The 26,552-nt window shown below is 45.2% G+C and overlaps 2 protein-coding genes and 2 non-coding genes across 16 annotated transcripts in view; 3 read left to right on the top strand and 1 right to left on the bottom strand.

The window, feature by feature from the left end:
* Positions 1–11,178, bottom strand: part of LOC124965521 (translation initiation factor IF-2-like) — a 31,449-nt gene extending 20,271 nt beyond the window's left edge. Inside the window, exons 1-2 of the mRNA XM_047526563.1 lie at positions 11,142–11,178; positions 9,673–10,458 (exon numbers count right to left, since the gene is read on the bottom strand). Coding sequence (XP_047382519.1) covers positions 9,695–10,458; positions 11,142–11,178 — 801 coding nt within the window. The 3' untranslated portion in view covers positions 9,673–9,694. The remainder of the gene's footprint in view (positions 1–9,672; positions 10,459–11,141) is intronic.
* On the top strand, positions 470–24,965 carry Rcc1 (regulator of chromosome condensation 1). 13 transcript variants are annotated; one of them, XM_047547738.1, is made up of 18 exons: positions 494–625; positions 1,478–1,505; positions 2,228–2,294; positions 8,397–8,529; positions 8,757–8,915; positions 9,473–9,958; positions 10,747–10,831; positions 11,482–11,678; positions 13,384–13,465; positions 14,289–14,396; positions 15,272–15,459; positions 15,641–15,820; positions 17,202–17,298; positions 17,410–17,532; positions 18,671–18,826; positions 19,040–19,159; positions 19,483–19,635; positions 20,899–24,965. In XM_047547738.1, the coding sequence occupies exons 9-18, from the start codon at positions 13,393–13,395 to the stop codon at positions 21,072–21,074; spliced, it is 1,374 nt and encodes a 457-aa protein (XP_047403694.1). In that variant the 5' UTR covers positions 494–625; positions 1,478–1,505; positions 2,228–2,294; positions 8,397–8,529; positions 8,757–8,915; positions 9,473–9,958; positions 10,747–10,831; positions 11,482–11,678; positions 13,384–13,392; the 3' UTR covers positions 21,075–24,965. The 13 variants fall into 13 exon arrangements, with proteins under 13 accessions (XP_047403781.1, XP_047403718.1, XP_047403731.1 ...); XM_047547746.1 differs by lacking the exon at positions 11,482–11,678 and having other exon boundaries at positions 9,642–9,958; XM_047547728.1 differs by lacking the exon at positions 11,482–11,678.
* Positions 1,168–1,373, top strand: LOC124968555 (small nucleolar RNA SNORA73 family). The gene has a single exon (XR_007105763.1). It is a non-coding gene; the product is annotated as a small nucleolar RNA SNORA73 family (small nucleolar RNA).
* On the top strand, positions 1,926–2,130 carry LOC124968550 (small nucleolar RNA SNORA73 family). The gene has a single exon (XR_007105762.1). It is a non-coding gene; the product is annotated as a small nucleolar RNA SNORA73 family (small nucleolar RNA).
* Positions 24,966–26,552: the final 1,587 nt, after the last annotated feature.

Here is a 26,552-nt window from a genome sequence, read left to right as displayed (position 1 = left end):
ACCCTACCCCTGAAATACACCCTCAACCCCCATTTTAACTAGTTTTTAAGTTCGCTAGCATTAACTACATACCCATTGTTGTGTATAGGAAGTGTTTAACTTTAGCCAAGTCATGTAGTAGCAATTCTGTTAAGTATTTATCAAATGATTATTTCTTTAACATGCGATAGGGCAGATTCAATTCCTTTTAGGACTTTGTGTTTTTCTGAACGTCTTTTCCTATTTTGCATAGTTCCTCTTTTTTTTTTTTTTTTTTTTTTTTTGTCAGTTTCTCTAAGGGCGTTTCCTTACAGACCGAGGGAGCCAATTGTTGAGAAGTAAACTTCCTATTTGTTACGAAACTATACAGCTACATACCGACAAAACTTGTTTCTATAATTTGCCCAGTAAAGTCCCGCGCGAGGGCTCTAGAATCGCGAGAAGCCTCTGATTCAGGCAGGAAGGTAGTTTAGCCGCATTAGATCCCAAGAGCCTTAGCGAATTTCTAATGCCCTCTGCGCGCATGGCGCTGCGCAGGCGCAGTGGACCTTCCTCGACTTCCGGTCCCCTCGTGGATATAAATATGGATGCTTCAGCGTAATCGGTCTTTCGGAGTGACGCTATCGCGGAGAACTTGCTGGGTTAGGTGAGTATTTCTACTTCGGTGGGTTTTTTTTGTTCTCCCCCCCCCGGCCCCCCCCCCGCTCTGGGTCTGTTACCTTGGGAAGGCATCTAGCCTTCCCTGAGGATCATGTCGTTTAGAAGGATTACCTTTTAACGGCATCCATTCAAACTACATTTAGGCATGCGACGGGGCTGAGCAGGTTGTGGGCCGCGGAGCCCCAGTGTCCTTCAGGAAAGTGTCCAAATTTCGTGGCAAGCCTCTCTTAGTCCTACCATTTGTTGCGATTGGGGCAGTGTAGCGATACCGTGTGCTTTATTTGAAATTATGCTGGGTGGTCTGTTTTCTACCTTGTTTGTTACCTTCTTACTTGTAATAGCTCAATGGGGTTTCTAGACTTGTAATAGCTCAATGGGGTTTCTAGACTTGCTGATCTTAAAAGCCGAACTTCGTTTTCCGATTTTGGAGTTGAGGTTCTAACATAACATCCAGGGGAGTCGCTACCAGTTAGATAAAACTGTTCCTTGCCACAGTCTTTTGTAAGTTAAGTGAATTCCAGTAATGGTCCAACGTGGATACTCTCGGGAGGTCACTCTCCCCGGGCTCTGTCCAGGTGGCATAGGGGAGCATAGGGCTCTTGCCCCATGATGTACAGTCCCTTTCCACAACGTTGGAGATGAAGCTGGGCTTTGTGTCTGCGCCTGCATATTCCTACAACTTCTCAGAGTCTTGTGGACAATGACTGAGAAGACAAACCATGCAGGAAACAAAGTAGTTTAGATAACTACATCTGGATTGAAGTTAATCCCCTGTGTTTGAGATAGACTTGCTTTAACCTTTGTTACTGTATTGATAAATGAACACTTTGTTTTGCAGAATTCATGATCCTAAATAACTTCTTTGGGTAAGTAGCTTCTAAGATATTCACATCATAAGTGGTTGGGGAGGGGGTCTACTTATAAGTGAAAAGGTTTACAGTGGAGCTCAGGTCTCTTAACCAAAGGCACAGTGGCAAAGTCTTCTGTGAAGAGCTGTATGGATTTGCATGTCTCCAGGCGGAGCCCCTGGGAGCTAAGTGTTTAGTTGGCATATACAGTTCCACAGGGTTCAAGAGGCTGTGCATCTTAAAACTGTTAATGTTCAAGTATATAAACCATGAAGTATTAGCAAAGGCTAGTTTGGGATTTACTAGAAGCAGTTTCAATCTATCTACAGGTATGGTGAGGTGAGGAAAATTAAAGCCTGTGAGGATGTTTTGAGGGACAAAGATATTTAGGGCCATTGGCATTTGTCAGCTATTCCAACTCCACACTAATCAAGCATTCCAACGTGGATACCCCGGGAGGTCACTCTCCCCGGGCTCTGTCCAGGTGGCATAGGGGAGCATAGGGCTCTTGCCCCATGATGTACAGTCCCTTTCCACAACGTTGGAGATGAAGCTGGGCTTTGTGTCTGCGCCTGCATATTCCTACAACTTCTCAGAGTCTTTTGGACAATGACTGAGGAGACAAACCATGCAGGAAACAATACCTAGCATACTAAGAATTTTTTAATTAGACATATCTTTGGGATTCTGATCTTGTGTTTGTTTTTTTTTTGTTTGTTTGTTTGTTTGTTTTCATTCAGGAGAAGAGGAGCAGCATCCAACTTTAACTGTTGACCTAATACTTATTTTGGGATCCTTTAATCAGAAGTAAGAATAGTAACTTAAATTTTAAAAACTGTACTAAGAGTTTGAAAATCATCTCTTAGGGAATGCAAATTCTAGCTACGTAGTTCACCAAGTACCTGAAATTGAGGAATTCAAGAAAACACTGGGTTTGAGAAAATAAGGCCTTTGAGGCCCTGGATTTAATTTCTAGCATCCAAAAAGAAAACTTTAGGCCTATGAAGTTGAAATTTGTCAAAATGACTCTAAAATTAAGATATTACTTGTTTCTTTCCAAATTCCAAACAACCAATTGTGTTTTTATAATAAATGAATTACAAAAGAACATAATGCGTAGTCTTGAGCAAAATTAATGTTGATTTCCATTTTCTACTATTTGTGACAACACCTAACATGTTTTTCAGGCAAGCCTAATGTATTTGTGAACTGAAATAAAAGTGACTATGTATTTGTGTGGTTCTCTCTTTCATGTAAAAATGTTAGGAACTTCAGCCAAACTGAATGGTGCAGTTTGTTACTTAGTATAATGTCACAAGATTTAAAGTTCCAGGCTTTGCCCTTCTTCCTTTTTTTCTTGGGAAAGTACATATTTTCATGCTTCCCCGCCATATGGGAAAGACCTTAAGGGATGAATAGTCCCGCATGTACAGCTAGTGTGCTTGCTTAATCCTACCTGTGAAGCAGTTGGGCCTTAGATTGTTAGCCTGCTTCATCATGTTACAGAGTTAAGTCACAATGGAAGGCTGGTTAAGCCTCTGCAGTGTAGGAGGGTCAAGTCCCTAAAGGGTGGACTAGAGGGGAACCACCTAGAAGGTAAGAGTTGTAGAAGTCACTGGGAACAGGTTTGTGGCAAGTGGATCAGTTTGAATGTGAGTTGTAGTTCTTGGGGCTGCCCTGTTGACCATTTTCAATCTACATACCCCATCTCTGGGGTGTAGTTACTTGATTTTCTCTCCATAGTGTCACTAGCTTGAGAGTTTTCGATTTCTCTTCTGACTGCTTAAGTACATGAGACATCTGATGTTCTGAGCCCCACTTGTAAAGGTCAGCATGCAGCAGACAGTAGGATTTCTAATTTGTTCTTGAAGTCATAGTGTCCAACCCAGTGTCTGACATTTGCTAAGCAAGCATTCCACTACTAAACCACAACCCTTTTGTTTTGAGGACAGGATCTCACTAAATTGTCTGTGCAGGACTGGAACTGCTGGGGATCCTTCTCCCTCAGCTTCCCAAAATAGTTGACGCCACAGGCATGCAAACATTCTTCTGATTGCTTAAACCGAGAATATAGTACACAATCATGTTGAAGGTGATCCTGATTTTAAACCAGGCATTGTGGTAATATGTGTAGGGTTCATCTAATTAATTCTCTGCATTTCTAAAGGCATTAGCTATTCTGGTACTAGGAATTGAACCCAGGGCCTCACATGCTACATGTTCTACCACTGAGCTATATATCCCTAGCCCCAAAGTCATTTTTTGTGCCCATTTGCAGGCAAGGAACTAGCCCACATTATACTACCTGAAAGTGGCAAAGCCTCTAGAACAAGGCAATAGACTACACATCACTAATATGAACGGCATTTCCATCTGGTTTAAACCAGAGAACACCAGCACCCCCCACCACCATCACCAGGAGTAGAACCTAGGGTTTGAGGCATGCTAGGCAAGTGCTCTGCCACTGAGTTAATGCCCTTAGCCCCATAGAGATTTTTTGTTAGGCAAATGTAAATAGTTAACCACGAATAGAGTCTTTGCTTGGTGTCCTTTGGGTGTTGGTCCCAAGAGGAGGTGCTCAAGTCTAACATGGAATATTTCCATATGTGTAAATACAGTTGCATTGTTAAGGAAATTATCACAAGAAAAGTCAGTTTCCTGGAGAATGAGGGCTCTTCCCTAGCCACACTTCACTCTTTGACCCCTGTCTTTGTGCATGACTTTCCCATGCACTAAGATGCCACACCCTGGTGACAAAAATCTTAACATTTGATGAGCTTATACCATGTACTAGAATTATCTAATTTTCACAACAGCTGGTGTGGTGCAGGGGCTTATTCAGTCCATTTTTGTAAGTAAGGGAAACAAGGTTAGGTTACTTATTCAGGGTCAGATTTCAAGGACTGGTAGTTTCTACACCCTGAATCTCTGCCCCCCACATATTGGGGACTGAACCAGAGGGCACTTAACCCCTGAGCCCTTTTTAATTTTTTATTTCAAGACAGGATCTTGATAAATTGCTTAGGACCTTAGTAAGTCGCTGAGGCTGATCTGGGACTTGTGATCCTCCTTGCCTCAGCCTCCCAAATTGCTGGGATTAGAGATGTGGGCCAACATGCCCAACCATAGAGCCTGAACACCTTTTTTTCTAATACATATTTTTTAGTTGTAAATGGACACAATATCTTTATTTTCATGTGGTGCTGAGGATCAAACCCAGTGCCTCACACATACTTGGCAAGCTCTCTACCACTGAGCTACAACCCCACTCCCAAGAGCCTGAACCATTAAAAACCATCTTCACCTTGCCTTGTTCTAAGCATCCAGAATGACCTCACTGACACTTGAGGGTCAGACTGGCACTTTGAGCACTCCTTCATGATCATCATTATAATGAAATAATTTTTGAATTGATGTCCACCTAACCTAGTTGAAGGAAAGGAACTGCATATGTAAGTACCTAGGACCATGCCTACCACATACCAAGTGCTGGCTGGTGACGTCCTTTTTCTGTGTTGTTTTCATTGCTTTCTGTTTTGATCTTTATTATTTCCTTTTTTTTTTTTTAATCTATTTGGGGGCTAGTTTTTCTTCCTAGTTAATGTAGAAGCTAAGGTCATTGATTTGAGACCTTTTTTTTTTTTTTCCTGATGTAGTGCTTGCTATAAATTACCTCCAAATGAGTCTTAACGACATCCCACAAACCTCTGATATGTTATGTTTTCATTTTAATTAATGTCAAAGTACTTTCAGGTTCCTTTTTTACTTTTTTGATCCGTGGCTTGCTTAAAACTGTTCAGTTTTTAAACATTTGTTAGTTTTCCAGAAATCTGTTTTGAAGAGATATGGAGTCAGGCCAGTTAGGCTGGCCCCAAACTCCTGAGCTCAAAGTGATCTGGGTCAGCTTCCCAAATAGCTGGTGACTACAGGCTCATTTGCCTGACAAAAGATCTTTCTGTTATTAATTTCTAGATTTTTTTTTTTTAATTTTTTTTCAGGATTGTAGGGGTGGGTGCTGGGGATTTAACCCAGAGGTGCTTTACCAATGAGCTACATTCCCAGACCTTTTTATTTTTTATTTCAATACAGGATCTGGCTAAATTGCCGAGACTGTCCTTGAACTTGAGATTCTCTTGCCTCTGCCTTCTGAGTTGCTGGGATTATAGACATGTACCACCATGCCAGCCCCATGTTTCTACTTTTTGAATACACAGACATTGGGCTGGGCACAGTGGGACACACCTGTAATCCCAGTGACTCAGGAGACTGAAACAGGAGGATCACAAGTTTGAGGCCAGCCTTAGCAACTTAGGCCCTAAACAACTTAAGACCCCGCCACAAAATAAAATATAAAAAGGGCTGGCGATGTGGCTCAGTGGTAAAATGCCTTTGGGTTCAATCGCTGGTATCAAAAAATAACAGATTGTTTGCATTTGTTTTTTGTTTTGTTTTGTTTTACTTGTGTTGGGAATTGAAACCAGGACCTTACACAACCCGGACAAGAGCTTCACCACAGAACTACATCCCCAGGCCATAATAACTGTTTCAATTCCATCACTCCTATCATCTCTGTCACTTCTGGATCAGGTTCAATTAATCAACAGTTCTTTTTTTCACATTCAATAAAAAAGTGACAGGGTATGAAAAAAAAGCTAATGTTTGATTCAGAGACAAAAAAGTTATGTGGACCTAATAAGTCTTCATGGAAGTGGGGCTGAATTGGGCCTTAAAACATATTAAAATGCTGTTGCCAGGCACAGTGGCACAAACCTGTAATCCCAGTGACTTGGGAAACTGAGGCAGGAGGATTGCAAATTCAAAGGCAGCCTCAACAATTTAGCAAGGTCCTAAGCTACTTAGCAAGACCCTGTCTCAAAATTTAAAAATTTTAAAAAGGGCTAGGGATGCGACTCAGCTATTAAGTGCCACTGGTTTCAATCCATGGTACCAAAAAACTAATATATATATATATGAAGAATTCCAAATTATTATATATATAATATGTAACAAGAAATCCCATCATTATGGGGCTGGGGCTCAGTGGCAGAGCAGTTGCCTAGAGTGTGTGAGGCACTGGGTTCTTAGCACCACATAAAAATAAATAAAGGCATGCTGTCCATCTACAACTACAAAAAAAAAAAAAAAAAAAGAAATCCTATCATTATGTGCAACTATAATGCATCAATAAAAATGTGCAAAGAGCTGGGAACGGTGGCACACAACTGTAATCCCAGAAGCTCAGGAGGCTGAGGCAGGAGGATCACAAATTCAAAGCCGGCCTCAGCAACTCTGTGTCTCTAAATAAAATACACAAAAGGGCTGAGGATGTGAGGATGTGATTTAGTGGTTAAGCGCCTCTGGGTTTAATCCCCGGCACAAAAAAATGTGGAAGGAAAAAAATGGTAGTAAAATGAACTATGAAACATACATATATATATATATATATATATATATATATATATAAAATTCAGGCTGGGTGATGCTGCATGCATGTAATCCCAGCTCAAGGTTGACATAAGGATTGCAAGTTCAAGGCCACCCTGGACAACTTAGTGAGACCCTATCTCAAAATTTTAAAAAGAGAAGGGAAAAAAAGGCTTAGGGTATAACTCAGTGCTACAGCACCCCAGGGTTCAATCCCCAGTACCACCAATAAATAAATATATATGTTTACATATATATTTGTATCAAAAATTCAGCTAGGTAGGTAGGTATTCTCCCTACCCCAAGTAAAGGTGAGAGGGTAGGAATGTGTAATGGGCACCTTCAAAGTGTAGTATAGCAGCTAAAAGAGAAATGGGAAATCAGTAGCTCAGGGCATTTGTAGCCTTGTGCTCCAGGCACAGCACGAAAGAAATACTTGTTGAATTGGAGTTTTTAAAGGTTTCTAAGCAGGGTAACATCTCACTGAAAGTCAGCCAGAAGGATAGTTTTAAACAACTAAATAGAAATATAAAAATTTTTAAAAGAAAACAAGGTTTGAACCTGTACTTTTCAGAGAACCCTAATATTGGCTGGAAGTATAAAGTTGGGGGAGGGAGTCTACATCCATGGGGAAGTACTGAAATTTATTTTGAATTTAGTTTAAGATGTTGAGTTGCACCGGAAACAGTGGTGCATGCCTAGAATCCCAGTTGCTTGAGAAGCTGAGGCAGGAGGATTGCAAATTCAAAGCCAGCCTCAGCAACAAAATGAGACCCTGTCTCTTTTTTTTTTTTTTTTTTTTTTTTTTTTTTGCGGTACTGGGGATCGAACTCAGGGCCTGGTGCTTGCGAGGCAAGCTACTCTACCAGCTGAGCTATCTCCCCAGCCCGAGACCCTGTCTCTAAATAAAATGTAAAAAAGGGACTGGGGATGTGGCTCAGTTGCAATGTGCCCCTGAGTTCAATCTCTGGTACCAACAAAAAAAGATCTGGAGTCTCTGGGCATAACACACACCTATAATCCCAGTTACTTGGGAGGCTGAGATAGGAAAATGGCAAGCTCAAGGCCAGCCTGAGCAATTTATTAAGAAAAAAAGTTGTTGGGTCTTCTGGATAGAGATGCAGGGTGGCAACTTGGGGTAGACATCAGAACCAGCCCACATGGGCTGACCTGTCAGTTAAAAGGTGGTAGCCCATGGCTGGGGACATAGCTCAATGGTAGAGAACTTGCCTGATATGCATAAGGCCTTGAGAGTTTGATCCCCTGGACCCCCCAAAAATGTGATGGCACAGCCTTAAACAAGAGCCAGGTCTCCTTCCACCAGTTGTGTGATGACCCTGGAACTTACTTAACCTCTTTGAATTTCATTTTCCAACTCATGAGGTTTTTTGAAGAACAAATGAGCTAATGCCCATGGACATGTTTCTGTAGTTAACAAATGGCTTTACAAAATAGGTAATATCATTTTTTTACATTACATTAAAGCTATGTGAATGAATAAGATCTTGAAGACAACAGAGAAAGAAATCAGAGATCCCAGGGTAAAAACTTGGAGAAATTTTGCAATATATCGTCCAAAAAAGGAGTCCACGATGGAGGCAGAGGTAAATTTGAACAGGTAAGAGTCTCTGAAGGCAGGGAAGTGCTTTGGGGTGGGTACTGCATAATAGGAAAAATTCAGTTGGAAAATATTGATCAAAAATGTCCATCTGGGGATGAGGGTGTAGTTCTGTCATAGAAATCATGTTTAGCATGACTGAAGCCCTGGGTTCACTTGCAGCCCGTCCCCCCACCAAATGTTTTTGGAGGCAAAATTAATGCATAACAGAAAATACCCTTCTGCAGAGATTGCTGCCCTGACCTGGGAAACCCCAAGACACACAATCAAGTGGCCTGAGAGGTCACCTCAGGGCATACCTGGAATCCTGAACTTTGCAACCTGAAGAAGGGGTGTGTTGACAAGAGAGGGTATTATGCTTGGTGCTTCACCTCTTCAACTCCCAGGTGCACTTCACACCCTATCTTCTTTCTTTTTTGGCTCCCTTTTCCACAAGCCCATTCTCCACTTTGTTCTCAAAACTCTGTTCATGTCAGTGGGAGCCAGATCCCTCCCCTAGTTCCCCATTGCCTCAGAAGAGAGGCTGTATTCCATAGACACCCAAGAACTAGCATCCATCATCCATCCAGCATCCTCTGCCCCCATCTATATGGCAATTTCCAACAACATCCCTGCGCTTTCCTGGCTCCCTGTATTTGCAAGTGTTGCTTCTCCCAGAATGCCTTGTCCTTCTAGACTAGGAAAGGTGTTCTTTTTTTTGGGGGGGGGGGTGCTGGGGATCAAACCCAGGGCCTTGTGCTTACTAGGCAAGCACTCTACGGACTGAGCTATCTCCCCAGCCCCAGGAAAGGTGTTCTTAAACCCCATGCTGACTAAAATGGCCCTGCGCAAACTTTTTTTGTTTTTAACTTTTAATTTTTTTTGTAGTTGCAGATGGACAGAATGCCTTTATTTAATTTTTTTTTTTTTTTTTTTTTTTTTTTTTTTTTAATGTGGTGCTAAGGATCGAACCCAGTGCTTCACACAAGCTAGGCAAGCGCCTTGCTACTACTGAGCCTTTAGCCCCAGCCCCGCCCTGTGCGAACTCTTATGACCCTGTTGAAAGTGATTTCTCATCTTCCCCGGAGAGACCCTCTTGAGGACAGAAAAAAGTCACTTTTTTCTCTGAACAGACCCTTAGGCATCAGATTTTCCCAAACGAACCTGATTGAAGCAGTCATTCTGGTCACTTGGTTGTCAGTCCACTTGGCCGAATTTGGGGCTTCCGAAACACACCGCCACTGTAGCTAGGCCAGGTGAGAGCCTGGTCAAAGCTCCCGCTCAGGAGCGAGCCACTCGCACTTTCTGGGGTGGCCGCCAGGGGCCGCCGGGCTCTTTGTTTTCCTTTCTGGCCAGGGTCGGGGCCGGAGGCCTGCAGAGCGCATGCTCCGGGGCAGTTCGCGGCCCGGCCAGTGATCGCTGGAGTTCGTTGTAGCCGACCCGCACCAAGGTAGGTCGCCCCGAGACGTACGGAGAGTCGGGTGGGGAGGACGGCGCGTGGGGCGGCCCGGGCGGAGCACGGCGACCTGGATCGTTGCTTGCGCGCGCCTGCTGGAGTCGCGCGACGCCGGCCCACGCGAAGCGGGCGGCCGTGAGACGCGGTGCGGGCGCGCGTGCTCCGGCCCCGCGGGCGGCCAGCCGGGCCCCGCCTCACCCGAGCCGGGGCCGCGCAGCCCCTCCGCCGCGGCGCCAGCGCAGGCGGGAGATTCAAACGGCCCGAGTGCGGCGGGCTGGGCTCGCGGCGACCTCTCTGGCCCCCGGTGCGCGGACCCGCGTGCCTCGCGGCTGGTTGGCCGCACGGCTGGGGCTGCGTCTCCGCAGCAGGGAGAGGGTTTTGTCCGGCATTCGTTTGGAGAATGCGGTTTGCAGAACAGGGGAACTTTGCCCCGGAAGGGTCTGCTTTAGGAGCCCGAGGGTGGGGTGGTGAGGGTCCGCTGCGAGCAAAGGAGCCTCAGCATCAACAGGCACCTCCTCGACTGTTGGCGGTGGAGAAGTGTGTCCAGAACGCCGCATCAGTTCAGTCTGTGAACAGATTATTTGCTGGCCATCCATTCTGTGCCGCTGTTAAAGTGCTGGGCAACAATGGTGAAAGGGGCAGGCCTCATGTGGCCTTTACAGCCCTGGGAGAGACTCTGTGTGTGTCCACAGTTATGGTGTGATCACAAAAGTATGCCCCTGGCGCCCAGAGCACTGCTGCTGGGGAGTCATTCATCAGAATGTGTGACTTGTGTGTCCTAGCTTCAGTGGAACATACGGAGTGTTACAGTAACCGCAAAGAGAGACCCGCCAATCCTGCTCACGAGGGTCAGGGATAGCTTTCCAGGTGAAGTAACTCTTGACTGTTTTTTTGTTGTTGTTGTTTTAATATATTTTTAGTAGTAGATGGGCACAATACCTTTATTTTACTTATTTATTTTTATGTGGTGCTGAGGATGGAACCCAGTGTCTCACACATGCTAGGCAAGTGCTCTACCACTGAGACACAATCCCAGCCCTTGACTGAGTTTTGATGGAACCATGGAGGCCAACCCAGGGTGGGAGGGTGGGAGGGTGGTGGGGTCAAGGAATCCAGGCAGGGTGCACAGCACATATAAAGACATGATGGTATGGGTGAGTGTTGTGATCAAGGATACTGTGTGGACTGAAGCAACTCTGGTACAGCAGGGTCATAGTGTGAATAATTAGAATACAGGACCAAGGAACACTGGTTCTGTAGAGGAGGCAGGGAATTTTTCCCCAAAGAAGGGCATGAGAGTGGAGCTTGGAAAGATGAATTAGGAGTTAATCAGGTTTCAATTAAAGACAACACAAGAACAGGAATCCGTTGCCCTTGGGCTACCACTCCCCCTGAAACTTAGTTTCTTTATATGTAAAATGAAGGTAAGTTGTATGTGATGAGGATTTCTGATGTCCTATAATTTCCATAAAGCAGTGGTGCTAACATCAGTTGAAAGCTGTGGTCCCTTTCTCCAGGAAAAACGAACACAGAGGCCCAGGCACAGCTCCATATACTAGAGGGACCACAGAGAGGAACTTCTGGTGTGAAGTATGCCAGCTCTGTGCCTGGCATAAAAACAACTCAGCAAATGTTTGTTGACATGGGAGCCCTCCTCCCTTCCCTCCTGGGGACCTTTCACACAAAGAGATTCTTCAGCCCCTGAGTCTGGCAGGCAAGTTCTGCTTCCTGGTGTGGAGGGAACAGACATCCACTGTGGTCCCAGAGTGCTTGGTTTCCCCTTGCTGAATCCAGGTTGTGGTCAGGTCACAGGGAATTGTAGCAGGAACACCAGGCTCTGGTAGACTGTCTATACTAGTTTGCCTATCCACTTCAATCAACAAGTGAAGAAACTAAGGTGGGGGGGTGTCTCTGGCTGTGGGTGGGGAATGGTCAGGAGACCTGGATTTCATCCCACCTCTGTGTGGTCTGGGGCACCTTCTCCTGAGCCTCATCTCCTTTATCTGTAATACTAGAGTAATAAGCCTTACCTCAGGACACCCTAGAAAAGGTGGGCACATCATAGGTGCCTGCTCATTAGTAGACACTGACTCTGTATCTGACTTGTTTGTAACTGTGTCTCATTCTTCTCCCTAACTGTAAACTTGAAGATAGAAATAGGGTATAGAAAGTGGGAATGTGAACATGATGACAAAAGACAAGTCCTATAGACTGTGGTTAAGAAAACATGCAGGAGCTGGGTGCAGTGGCACACACCTATAATCCCAGTGACTCAAGAGGCTGAGGCAGGAGGATTGCAAGTTTGAAGTCAACCTCAGTAATCTAGCAAGATTCTAAGCAACTTGGGCCCTGTCTCAAAACAAGCAATGGGGGATATAACTCAGTGGTAAAGCACCCCTGGGTTCAGTCCCCAGAATCAAAAAAAGAGGAAGAAAAAGAAAATACACTCAGAGGCTGGGGGCATAGCTCAGTAGTAGAACTTATACTATAACTTGTGCAGGGCCTGGGTGGGACCCCTGCCACCAACAAAACAAAATAAAAAAACACCCAGAACAGTAAGGGAGGTAATCTGTAGAAAGAAATAATTTGCACAGTTGAGAATATGCTGGCAGGTAACAGGCACAAGGCTTCACCCTTTAGAAGATGTCCACTCCCCCCGCAAAGGACCTGCCTCTGTGGTTATGCACAGCAGCCATGTGCAGTGCCTAAAATTCTCCACCTTACAGATGAAGAGTCTGGGGTTCAAAGGCAACTCAGGTCTGTGAGACCAGAACCTGTGTGCTTTCCACCACGACAGGAAGCTGTACCCATTGTCTGGATATGTCAGCAGCCCACCCAGAAGCTCCAGCTGCCTCATTGTCTTCTCTCTGCTCTCAGCATCCTCTCAATTGACTTCTACTCTGTGCACCTTCTAGTTAGCCAAGCTCATGGGGAATCTGGGAGAGGAATTTCTGGTATAAAGTGTGCCAGCTCTGTGCCTGGCATAATTGCAACTCAGCAAATGTTGGTTAACATGGAAGCCCTCCTCCTTTCCCTCTTGGGGACCATTCACACAAAGAGATTCTTCAGTCCTGGAGTCTGGAGAACAAGCTCGGAGTCTAGAAGGCCTGGCGGTCAGGCTACCTTAGTCCTCTTCCTGTATGGTAGTCTGCCTTGAACTTACCTGTTCACTTTGTGTGGGGGGAGGAGCACTGGGGGTTGAAATCAGGGAACTCTGCCACTAAGCTACATCCCCAGCCTTTTTGTTGCCTTGTTCTTTGTGGCACTGGGGATGGAACCCAGGACCTTGTGCATGCTAGGGAAGTGCTCTACCACTAAACTACATCCCCAGCTGCTTAGGGTTTTTGATAAATAATGCATAATTAGCACAGGAAAATGTATGCCACGTCTAACATGTAGTATTTGGCTGGGTTTTTCAGGACAGGAAGATGCCACCCAAGCGCATAGCTAAGAGAAGATCAGCCCCAGAAGATGCCATCCCTAAAAGCAAGAAAGTGAAGGGTAAGTTGGTTGTGGCCTCTTTTTTCTGGTTGTGGGTGGCCTCTTGAAACCCTGGGAATCTGGGACTGGGCTCCTTCCTCCCTGAAAGATGAGGGGCTTGGATTGTCTAGGGACCCCACTCAGTTGGAGGGTCTCCTATAGTTCATTGAATCCCATCCTCAAGGAATTAAAAACTGGGCTGACAGCCCAATGTGGTGGTGGTGTATGCCTGAAATCCCAGTAATTTGGGAGGTTGAGGCAGGAGGATTGCAAGTCCAAGGCCAGCCTCAGCAATTTAGTTATACCCTCAGTGACTTAGCAAGATCCTGTCTCAAAATAAAAAGGACCAGGGATGTAGCTCAGTGGTAAAGTGCCCTTAGGTTAATCCTCAGTACACACACACACACACACACCCACACACCCACCAAAACAAAAAGAAAGCCAAGACTTGTCTAAAAGCAGTAAGGCTGGCCAAAAAAAAAAAAAAGATCTTAGAATTTTGCTCCAGGCAGTAATGTATTTTGACTAGGACCACTGATTTCCAGAGGTAGGTCATGTCCTGTCACTTTCTAGATGTGTAACCATAGGCAAGTTAAAACTTGGCTGAGCTTGGGTTACCCACTTCATAAAATGGAGATGAGAACAGCACTGACTTCTCTGGGCTGTTGTGAGGATTAAATCAGACAATGTGATTCTTATCATACTCCCTGGCAGCATTTGAGGGAGGAATTCGTGGTTTTCTTTTTTCTGAGATCCTGAAGTGGGGCAGGAACAAGAGAAAGCCACCCCCTATCTGGGAAGAGGGTATGTGAACCCACACTCAGACAGTGTCTGTCTTTTGCAGACTCTCGTAACCAGGCAGTGAGGGCCACTGCCTCCCGCCGCGGTCCCAACGCCCGCTCCTGCCAAGGTGCCTGCAGGCCGAGCCCTCCTGACCAGAAAACCCAACCAGGTGGCTCCCTGCTCAGTGCACTCTCTACGCGGGCCCCCAGGCCCTGGAGGCCATGGCCACGCCCCTGGAGGAGAGGCTGGACGCTATTGGCTGTCTGGGGCTGCGGGAGGCCTCCATTGGCCAGTAGAGGGCCTTGTGCCGCCCACTGGTGGGCACAAACCTCTCTGCAGATGCTTCTGTGGCCTGCCCCTTCCTCTTCAACTGCCAGTGGGCTGTCCCATAGGTTCAGAGTGGTCACTTTTCCTCTGAGAATATTTCCAGAATTTGAAAATCACAGCCCGGGGATGGAGTAGGGTTAGGGTAGAGACTGGTGACTGCTCTGATCCATATAGTCTCCCTTGCTTTCAATGCAGACTGCTAAATTGCCTTATGACCCTGGGAAGGTGATTGAACCTCTGGGTTGCTCTGTTCCCTTTTCTGTAATACAAGATCCTAAATATGGAAAATCTGCAGAGCAAATCAAAAGTAGAGCAAGCAGTCGGTAAAGGGTAGATATTATCTGAGCCCCAACTGCACCATGACTCCTGACAGACAGCCTAGGTTAATCGAGAAAACTTACCTGGTGTCCTCATGGTCCTCTTCCTCTCACCAAGATTCATTTCACAGTATGGAGTCTCCTTGTTTCCATTCCTTCCTGTCACATTAATAATGTGCTCAGCTTTTAATCTTCACAGAAACCCTCTGAGATGGGTACTTTTGTTATCCCTGTTTCACTGATGAGGAAACATAGTCTCAAGAATGTCATACTAATAACTTGTGGCAGAGCAGGGGCTTGAACCAGATTCAAGATTGATTCTTGATTCCAGAGCCCATCAAGTGACCTCCCTCTCTCCTGTCATCCTGCCCACTCAGGGGCTATCTTCTCCACCCCTCAGTCTCACACAGGTCCCACAACACAGAACCAGGCTTGGTGCTGACACTGGGCCAGGGCGACGTGGGCCAGTTGGGCCTGGGTGAGAATGTTATGGAGAGGAAGAAGCCTGCCTTGGTGCCCATTCCAGAGGATGTTGTGCAGGCTGAGGCTGGGGGCATGCACACCGTGTGTCTGAGCAAAAGTGGCCAGGTAGGCTGGGGGGTTGTACAAGGCCTGGGGCCAGGGTGGAGTGGGGTGGGGTTGGAACAGGAGCTTTGAGCCATACACATTTCACTGGGGAGATGGAGCTGGCTAGCCAAGCAAGGAATGGCCTAAATAAGAGTGGACTGAGAGGCCAGATCTTGCACTAATGGGGGCATCCTGGGCATAGGTCTACTCCTTCGGCTGCAATGATGAGGGTGCCCTGGGAAGGGACACATCAGTGGAGGGCTCAGACATGGTCCCCGGGAAAGTGGAACTGCAAGAGAAGGTGGTACAAGTGTCAGCAGGAGACAGCCACACAGCAGCCCTCACCGAGGATGGCCGTGTTTTCCTGTGGGGTTCATTCCGGGTAAGACTGGGTCTGGAAGACTTCATGGGACTGAGGGTATAGCTCAGTGGCAGAGAGCTTGTCTAGCATGCATGAGGTCCTGGGTTTGATCCCCAGCACCCCCCAAAAAAAAAAAAAGACTGGCCAGATACTGTGGTGCATGCCTATAGTCCCAGAGACTCAGAGACTGAGATAGGAGAAGCACAAGTTCAGAGTCAACCTCAGCAACTTAGCAAGACCCTGTTTCAAAATAAAAAAAATAAAAGGGCTGGGGATGTGGCTCAGTGGGTAAGCACCTCTGGGTTCAATCCCTAGTACCAAAAAAAAAAATTATCCAGCCTCCTTACTACCATTGTACTTACTTATTGGTGGGTTGATAAAGGCCCACAGGCCAAGCTGGGGTCCAGATCCAAATCTCTGATTTCTTCATTTTGGCCTGTCCATAGTACTGGCTCTTTCCTTGAATCTGATGTTATGAGATGCATGTCCTGGGAAAGAGATGGGTCAAAGATGCCTTTGGCTGAGTCTGATCTAGAAACTGCTATTATCACCCATCCTGGGCTGTGGAGATAGCTCAGCTGGTAGAGTGCTTACCTCACAAGCACAAGGCCCTGAGTTCGATCCCAGTACCACAAAAAAAAAAAAAAAAAAAAGAATCACCCATCCCGTTACCTGTGTTCCCTTCTCCCCTTTCCAGCCCTATTCCCTGCTTTCCAGAGGGTCTGGGGGAGTGAGGCAGGAATTGTCACATCACAGTGTTCCCAAGGTAGGGGAATGTAGTTTAAAAAACAGTTTCAGCGTTAAAATTGGCATCTTGGGGGTTGGGGTTGTGGCTCAGTGGTGGGGCATTTGTCCAGTATGTGTGAGGCACTAGGTTTGATTCTCAGAACCACATAAAAATAAATAAATAAAATAAAGATATTGTGTCCATCTACAACTAATTTGTGTGTGTGTGTGGTGCTGGGGACAATTAAAATTTTTTTAAAAATTAGTATCTTGGTATTTATTTTGAGGTCTCAAAAAAAATAAAGGAATCTGATGAGTTTCCTCATCAAAGCTATTTTAAAATTTTTATGGAGAATTTCTTAACATATATGAAAGTAATCAGAATTATATATTGAACTTTCCATCTGCTTGCCACAAAGTTTCAACAGTTATCAACTTTTAGCCAGACATATCTCTACTCACTCACTCCTTAATTATTATAATGCAAATCTCAGATCATGTATGATTTTATTCATAAATATTTCAGTGTGTGACCTGCCTCCTGCCTGCCTCTTCATCCCTTCTGCCACCACTCACTGTACTTCACCAGACAGCTCTGTGGCCTCCCACAAGCCTGGATGTGACTGGTACAGGGTAGGTAGGACTAGCTGATAAGTGCTCTCTCCTTCCCTTCTAGGACAATAATGGTGTGATTGGGCTGTTGGAGCCCATGAAGAAGAGCATGGTGCCTGTGCAGGTGCAGCTGGACATACCAGTGGTGAAGGTAGCCTCAGGTGGGTCTGGGAGTATTCACTGTGGGCAGGAGCTAGAGGACCTTCTGGGGCTGACTCAGCCTTGGGCCTTACAGACAAGCCATGCGTCCTCTGCCTTCCTCTCATCTTCAGGAAATGACCACTTGGTGATGCTGACAGCTGATGGTGACCTCTACACCTTGGGCTGTGGGGAGCAGGGCCAGCTGGGCCGAGTGCCTGAGTTATTTTCTAACCGTGGTGGTCGGCAGGGCCTTGGTAAGTTGCTTTAGTACATCCAGTGGTGCAACTTGACAAACTAACCCGAGTGGTGGCTCAAAGCAGGAGGGAATCTCTTGAGTTTCAGACTTGGATCAAATAGACTTGTAGCATTGGTTAAGATCTCACACTTTAAAAACTCAGACTTTAGTGAGGTGTGGTAGCACACACCTATAATCCTAGCTACTTGGGAGACTGAGGCAGGAAGATCACAAGTTTGAGGCCAACCTTGGCAACTTCACAAGACCCTGTCTCAAAGATTTTTTAAAAATGGGGCTGGGTATATAGCTCAGTGGTAGAGCACCTGCTTATCATGTGCAGGACTCTGGGTTCATTCCCCAATAGTGAAAAAAAGTAAAAAGGAGAACTCAGACTTTGGAGACTGATGACTATCCTGGGTTTGGGGTTGTTTTTTGTTTTATTTTGTTTTATTTTATTTGTTTTATTTTGTTTTATTTGTTTTGTTTTTGGTGCTAGAGATTGAACCCAGGGGTACCACTAAGCTATATTCCTAACCCTTTTTATATTTTTATTTTTTTTATTTTTATTTTTAATTTTTTTTGGGTGCTGGGGATCGAACCCAGGGCCTTGTGCTTACAAGGCAAGCAACTCTACCCACTGAGCTATCTCCCCAGCCCCTATATTTTTATTTTTAGACAGGGTCTGACTAAGTTGCTTAGGGTCTTGGTAAGTTGCTGAGGTTGATCTCAAACTTTCAGGCCTCTTGCCTCAGCCTCCTGAGTTTCTGGGATTACAGGTGAGTACCACCATGCCCAGCTACCCTGGGTTTGAATCCTGTTCTGCCACCTACTGGCTGTGGGACCTGGCTGTAGTTTTCTTATCTCTAAACTTACCAGTCTTTAACCTTACTTCACTGTATTGTGTGAAGATAGATGAGTTAATTAGAAGAATACCTGGCACATCGTAAGTTCCACATAAACATTACCAGTAATACTGTGGGAATCTGAACATAACACTTACACTGTCTTGGCTTTAGTTTCCTCTTCTGTAAAATAAGGTTTAGAGTTCCTGCTTGGCCTCCTCCCGATGGCTTTTGAAAGTAAAGAGAAATAGGCCCAGAATCAGAGAAAAGAAAGGCCATGTGCTTTGGTCACCAACCCTGCTTCTCTACCTACAGAACGACTCTTGATCCCCAAGTGTGTGATGCTGAAATGCAGGGGAAGCCGGGGCCATGTGAGATTCCAGGATGCCTTCTGTGGTGCCTATTTCACTTTTGCCATTTCCCAGGATGGCCACATTTATGGCTTTGGCCTTTCCAACTACCATCAGCTTGGTGAGTCTGAACCCAGCATAAGCGTGGCCCAATGACCTGGGTTCCAGGCTTGGCTCTATCACTTATTCACTATGCACCCTTTGTGGAGTCCCCTAACCCCCCTGAGCCACAGTTGTATCACCTGTAAAGTGAGAATATTCATCCTGGTGAGGGTGGCCTTGCTGTGGGATGGGAGTGAGAAAACATCTGGAACACCTTCACCCCTGATGGCAGGAACACCGGGCACAGAATCTTGCTTCATACCCCAGAACTTGACATCCTTCAAGAATTCCACCAAATCCTGGGTGGGCTTCTCTGGTGGCCAGCACCATACAGTCTGTCTGGATTCAGAAGGTAGGACCTCCACGTCATCTCTGTTAGAGGCAGACCAGGCCTGGCCAGACCTGAGTCTGTTCTACAGTTTGGGCCAGACATGGGTCCATAACAGTCACCTTTGTCCCCCAGAGTCCTGGTGCTTTCAAGTATGAGTTCATTGGAGGTCTATGTGGAGATTCTCCTAGGACTCACCCAAAATGGGGATGCGGCACTACATACCTCCTTCTGACCATGCTGAGAGTGGGACAGGCTCCTGAGGATATGGGGACTCATCTGGCCTGCTGTCCATTTTTGCCCAGAACATGTCCTCCACTACTGCTTATCTCTCCCTCTTCCCACAGGAAAAGCATACAGCTTGGGCCGGGCTGAGTATGGGCGGCTGGGCCTTGGGGAGGGTGCCGAAGAGAAGAGCATACCCACCCTCATCTCCAGGCTGCCCACCGTCTCCTCTGTGGCCTGTGGAGCTTCTGTGGGGTATGCTGTGACCAAGGATGGTGAGTGGGGCTGCCCACACCCGGTCTGGTTGGGGCCTGTGGGTCGTGATTCTCCCTAGCAGGCCCTGATGTCTGTCACCATCATGCTGGAGCTCAGATGCAGGGGTCAGTGTTCGCTACAACACCACTTTACTCCTGACTCTCAGAAGCTCTCTGGTTTGATGAATATAAATGAATGAACAGATTATTTGAGATTGGGTCTCACTATGTTGCCCATGCTGATCTCAAACTCCTGGGCCCAAATGGTCCTCCACCTCAGCCTCCTGAGTGTAAGAACTACAGGTGCACATGCCTGCCACAGTGCCTGGCTAGAAGTGATTAGTTCTGCAGAGGAGAAGAAGAGAGAGGAGATGTCACTGAAACCCAGAGAGGCAGTGGCACTTGAATCCAGGGCTGCAGACTTCCTAATTCAGGCTTCTCTATACCCAAGTGATGACCCCTTTATGTCCCAGCTTCCCAGGGAGTTATACTTCAGAGTCTTAGGAAAAAAATAGGCTGAGTAGTCAGGGTCCTGGCCAGCATAGGAGAGGAGGATGCCAACACGTGACTGCCAAAGCCTAAGTGGGTGAGGGTGTAGTAATAGAGAGCTGCTAGAAGACAGGCTGGCAAGCCGGGCATGGTGGTGCATGCATATAATCCCAGCGACTCAACAGGCTAAGGCAGGAGAACCACAAGTTAGAGGCCAGCCTCAGCAAATTAGTGAGGCCCTAATCAACTTAGCAAGATCCTGTCTCAAAAAATTAAAAGGGGGACTGGGGATATAGCTCAGTTGGTTGAGTGCTTGCCTTGCAAGCACAAGACCCTGGGTTCAAATCCCCAGTACTGGAAAAAAAAAAAAAATTAAAAGGGCTGGGGATGTGTCTCAGTCAGGCTTGCAGAGATGCTTGATCTGAGACTGGGAAGACCTCTGAGGAAGCGGGGACTGGCATTGTACCCTAAAGGAAGGCGTTCCCAGCTGGGGAACTTCCATAGCAGTCTCAAAGGCAATTGGTCCTGAGAATGGAGGGTGGATGCAGGGATTTGGGAAGCAGTCAGTCTTTTAAGGCCGCAAATCTCATGTCTGGGAGCAGAGAGAAGTTTTTAGCGGTGCAGAAGGACACTGTCTCCTTGACTACTTCTAACTTCCCTGAACTCCCAGGGACTGGAGCCTTATCTGGCTGCTATTAGCCAAGGCCAGAATTCACCCTCATGTTCCAGGCTTCTGGCAGAAAGTTGGAGCCAGGGATCCTGGAGACAGCTGCCACCATTTCTCTCCCACTACAGGTCGTGTTTTTGCCTGGGGCATGGGCACCAACTACCAGCTGGGCACAGGGCAGGATGAGGACGCCTGGAGCCCTGTAGAGATGACTGGCAAACAGCTGGAGAACCGTGTGGTCTTATCTGTGTCCAGTGGGGGCCAGCATACAGTCTTATTAGTCAAGGACAAGGAACAGAGCTGATGAAGCCCCTGAGGGCCTGGCTCCTTCCCCTGCCCCCCTCACAGAACAGGGAAGCAGAGACACCTACAGATTCCAGCAGGCTTCTCCCCAGCCCCGCCTGAGCACTGTCATCTCCTGCTTTTTTTCCATCAGCAGAGCAGAATCCTTTTCTCTTTTTCTTCCTTCTTTCTGGAATCATCCTGGGACCTGCAGGATGAAGGGGGAGGGAGATTGGAGGGTTGGTCAGAAGGAACATTACTCATCCCAGACCTATGTGGTCAGGCCTTTCCTCGCACTTCCCTACCTCCCTATGGTCCTGGCTGGCCCTGGCTGTGCTCACAAAAGAACAACTTTGAGAAGTCGGGGCTACATCAAGACCAGTTCTAGTCTTTGTGTTTCTAACAGTCCACAGGCAAACAGCTGGTACAGTCATCAGGCCCAGTTGTCATGGACCCATGCCTGGGGGAGTCTGGAGGAAAGGCAAGGCTACAGGGCCTGTGCACAACCCCAAGCCAAATATTTGGCTCTAAACAGGTGTCCAAGTGATCCACTTGATGAAGAGAAAGCCAAAAAGCTGTTCTCCCAGAAGCACAAAGCATACTCTTGTCTCAGGCATTGCCTGTGGTTTCCCCATTTGTTGGGCTGGACCTGCAACCAAGGACCTGAAAGCCAGGCTGAGCTGGGCTGGCCTGGGCTGGGCTGGGCAGGGCAGGGCAAGGCAGGGCTGGGCACAGCATGGGGTAGAGAGGATGAAAGGTTTTATGAACAGCAATACTGAGAGGGGAGGAAGAGAGGAGAAGGAGTTGGAGGGGCAAAAGCTGGTGATCAGAAAAGGAAGCAGCAACTTGTATGGTGGCTGTGAAAATAGTTTTTGATTTTTTTTAATTGTAAAATATTTTGGAGGGAAGAGTGAAATCTTTTAACACTTTGAATAAATTTAAAGTTTTATAAAACAGGTCACTTGTTTTCTATACACTCCCTGTTCTTTTAAGGGACTACCTGCCATGTGTCAGGCACTATTGGGAAGGCCCATGCCTGTGAACTTGGTGTCAAGGCTTCAGCTTAAAGGATGTCGAGATGTCCCAAGGTGCCCACAGCCAACTGCCAGTAGACTGTTCCCAGGGCAATTAAAATCTACCAAAAAGGAGAGAAGAGTTGGTGGGTGTCTATGTTTCAGGAATCACTGGAGGTTTGTTGCTGTCTTTTTTTAATGATGCTGCATAACACAAGAGAAATGGGATGAATCTTTGAATTTTCTAGTCCTAAATCAAGTTTTTTTTTTTCTTTTTGACTAGTTTTATTTATTTTGTCATAATTATGCCAAAGCTCATGTTTGAGATTAATTTCAGTAATTGCAGACAATTTAGAACATTGTTTTAGAATACTTTGCCTTAAATATGTTCTGTCTTTTTCCCCTGACATTTCTATGGATTATATGAGCCTAACAGACGCTCCATGAGTAATCTCTTAAAAATCATAAATACTATTGCAAATTAATAACTTATTTTCCATTATTTAAAATGGAGAAAATTGGGCTGAATAACACCTTTACTCTTAATTAGCTTCTTTAAATGTAAATAAAAAACAAGATAGTGCCCACATTTAAGGAATAGATATGATGAAAAAATTTCTAACAAGTCCTTATGTTGGCCAGAGGATTTATTTGTGCGATTTGTATGGCCTCCCTTAGTGTCAACAATGTTTTTGTGGTTCTTCTGGTTGATGTTCATGAAAGCGTCTGTGTATGATTATGAAGCTCAGTTCTTTCTCCCCTACTCACTAATATATTAAAAACATTGAAGTCTGGAAGATCAGAGTTTTCAGCATTTGCTATATGTCAAATCACCGAATTTTTACTGGGTTAAAAATAAGACATTTTACTTATGAGTATGAGGGAGCATTTTGGACTGGGTTTTTCTGGATAATGCCTCTGTTGAAGATTTTTGAGTGTAGTACATTTCTAAATGCTTACTGAGTTACCTGTATTGTTTTCAGTAGCTGATGTATTTATTTAAACATTGTATAGTATCTTAAGATAATTTGTGTGTATTAAAGAAATTTTTCATAAGCATTTGAGCAACCAAATCAGAACTGATTTCCCCAATATAGTGGTCACCATCTAGGTATGCCTATTTGAATTTGTCAATTTTTCTAATTTAAAATATATATATATTTTTCAGTTGTATAAACCACTGATTATCAAGTACTTGATAATTACATGTGGCTTGTGCCTTTTGTACTGGGCCATGTAAACAAAACATTTCTGTCATGGTACTGGCTCATGTAGAGTCTGTATTAGGAAAGTTATTAGTACCAGGGAGATTCTTGGATGTTTGGTTTGGGTGTTGGTTTTTGGAACTGGGGATACTCACAGGTGCTTTACCCCCCTGAGCTACACACTTCTTATTTTTTGAGACAGGGACTCATTCAGTTGCTGAGGCTGGTATCAAACTTGTGATCCTCCTGCCTCAGCTACCTGAGTTACTGGAATTACAGACATGCACCACTGTGCTTGGTGAGATTTTTGGATATTGATGTTTCATATAAAAAAATGAATACGAGCTGAGTACATACTAGATAAGCACTCAGCCACTGAGCAGCAGTCCTTTTTTAAAATTTTTATTTTGAAACAGGTTCTCAACAAGTTGCCTGGAGTGGCTTTGACCTTGTTCTCCTGCCTCAGCCTCCTTAATAACTGGGATTACAGGTGTGCACCACTACACCCAACTACAATACCCCATTCTTTGTCTTTTTTCCCCTTGTTTTGTATTGGTGCATTACACTCGTACATAATGGGATTTGTTACATATTTTTATGTGCATATAAAATAATTTGACCGTTATCATTTTCCAATATATCCCCTTTCCCTCCCTTCCTCCCTCCCTCTGGTCCATTTCCTCTATTGAGCTCCTACACACCTTTCATTTCCTTTTTCCCCCTCTCACTTTCACATGAGAAAAAACAAGGTCCTTTTTGAGTTTGGCTTATATCTCAAGTTCTCCCCATTTCCCTTTTATTTCTGAGGGAAGGTACTGGGGTATGAACCCAGAGGCACTTTACCACTGAGCTCTATCCCCAGACCTCTTTTTAAATTTTGAGATGGGGTCTTGCTGAGTTGCTTAAGGCCTCCCTAAATTGCTGAGACTGACCTTGAACTTGGAATCCTGTCTCAGCTGCCTTGAGTTGCTGGAGAAGTGCCCTGCCTGCCCCCACCCACTCTTTTTTTTTTCTTTTTCTTTTTTTGGAGACAGGGTCTCTTGGTTGCTGAGGCTGAGGCTGGCTTTGAACTTGCCATCCTGTCACCTCAGTGTTTCAAGAGACTGAGATTACAGGCATGTATGTATCACAACACCCAGCAAGAAGTACCCCATTCTTAAAAACAGCTTCTATGTTCTGGAACCTAAACTGGGTCAGGCACTTAACATGAAATCATTTAATCCTCACAACCCTTCAAGGTAGGAATTGCTGTCCTATCTTGCTTAAGGTCCAGAGGCCACCATGTACCCAGAGTAGGCTGGACTCAACCTCCACCTGACCCAGAACCTCTTTCTCTTCCTCATATTGTATCCAAGAGTTGTAAAGCTTTCGAAGGGTTTTTTTTTTTGTATCAGACACATAGTAAATACTTTCTCTACAAGTCATTGTGATTGTTGTACATTTTTTAAAATTTTATGTAAATAATTATTGCCTTTTATTTTTTCAGTGTTGGGGATCAAGTCCAAGGCCTCACACATGTGAGGCAAGTACTCTACCACTGAGTTACAACCCTAGTCCTTGTTTTTCATGTGTTTGTTTTATTTGTGTAAATACCATTAATTCAGTTCCATTATGTCAGAAGTATCATCCCCTTTTGTGCAAACACATCAGGTACTTGCGATTTTGTTAAGGCCTTCCTCCAACCTGGATTGGTTACCCCAAAACAAATGTGATAATAGTGTAACATTGTTCAACTTTAAAGTGATATTTTCAAAGTAATAATGTAAATAAATGTCAATAGCATTTTAACAAAAATTAGAAGATGGAGAATTGTGTATGGGGACCAGTTGCTAAAATATCTGAAAATGCAAAGAGACAGTAGCATAGTTTGTTATTTAGAAATATGCAGATAGATTCCAGGAAAAAACATTTGGAAATAGTCACTTTAAGGGAGTGGAAGTTGGGGGGCAAGAATAGGTAGGGTCTTGCTTAGGTCATAAATTCAACAGATATTTCTTCAGTGCTTACCATGCCCCAGACATTGTAGGAATTTAAATTAGAAAACAAAATGGACAAATTCCTGTCTCAGGAAGGTTTTTTTTTTTTTTTTTTTTGGTACCAGGGATTGAACCCAGGAGTGCTCAAACACTGAGCCACATCCCCAGTCCTTTTTATATTTTATTTAGAGACAAGGTCTCTCTAAGTTCCTGAGACTGGCTTTGAACTCGAGATCCTCCTGCTTCAGCCTCCCCAGTTGCTGGGATTACAAGTATGCACCACTACACATGACAGAAGTTTAACATTCCTACCTTTAATAAATGTCTTTAACCTGGGGTTAAACACACCTATATAGGGTTATGCATACACCTATAACCCCAGCAACTCCAGAGGCTGAGGCAAAAGGAATGCAAGTTCAAGGCCAGCCTCAGCAACTTAATGAGACCTTCAGCTACATACCTATCTCAAATTTAAATAAATTAAAAGGGGCTGGGGATGTAGTGGTGAAGTGTGCCTAGTGTGAGAGCACATCCTAAGTTTGGGATGTATGCACTGTTAAGGAAGGACCTTAACGGCCCCTGAAGCACATGGGATGAGCTTGTGAGAGATGCCAAATTCCACCTACAGAAGCTTCTTTTTCTCAACTGGGTACCAACGTGATATTGAGGCCTGGGATACTTCCAGTCTAGGAGCTCTCAAAAATCACACCACCACGCTGGGCGCAGTAACTAGTATCTGTAATCCCAGCGATTTGGGAGGCTAAGGCTGGAGGATCACAAATTCAAAGCTAGCCTCAACAACCCGTCATTTTGTACAACATAATGCACCAATAAAAATATGTGGAAAGAAAAACAAAAAATAAAGCCAGCCTTAGCAACTTAGGGAGACTGTGTCGCAAAATAGAATTTTTTTAAAAGACTGGGGATGTGACTCAGTGTTAAGAGCTCTTAATCCTCAGTACCACAAAAAAAAAAAAAAAAAAAAAAAAAAAAAAAAAAAATCAAGTATCAAGATATCTGGTTGTCTGAGCTATGTTTACTGAGGGCTTTCTCCAGGCAGTGACGTTCTGGGAGGAATTAGTGCCTGGCGTTTTGGAGTAGGGTGGTGGCCTCAAGAACTAGAGGGACAAGACTTAGGCATTGATTGGATTGTTCCATTGACAAGATATCCCGATTTACAGCCCTGGAGTCCTCCCCTTCCCCATTCCAGGGCCATTCGGGTGTGCCTGAAGAATCCCATCCCAGCTTCAACAAAAAGCTCACGTCTTGTGGACTAGGAACCCGGGAGTGAGGGTATGGCTGAAGC

The sequence above is a fragment of the Sciurus carolinensis genome, chromosome 1, assembly GCF_902686445.1.
Source record: "Sciurus carolinensis chromosome 1, mSciCar1.2, whole genome shotgun sequence".
NCBI classification, from domain to species: Eukaryota; Metazoa; Chordata; class Mammalia; order Rodentia; family Sciuridae; genus Sciurus; species Sciurus carolinensis.
Note: the sequence above shows the minus strand (reverse complement) of the source record. Positions and strands in the feature narration are given on the sequence as shown.

Excerpts from the sequence above, each read along its gene's own strand:
- Rcc1 (XM_047547775.1), top strand. The coding sequence starts at position 13,393 with ATGCCACCCAAGCGCATAGCTAAGAGAAGATCAGCCCCAGAAGATGCC. Across the intron at positions 13,466-14,288 it reads TAAAAGCAAGAAAGTGAAGG|ACTCTCGTAACCAGGCAGTG; the intron begins GTAAGTTGGTTG and ends TGTCTTTTGCAG. Across the intron at positions 18,827-19,039 it reads TTCCAACTACCATCAGCTTG|GAACACCGGGCACAGAATCT; the intron begins GTGAGTCTGAAC and ends CCCTGATGGCAG.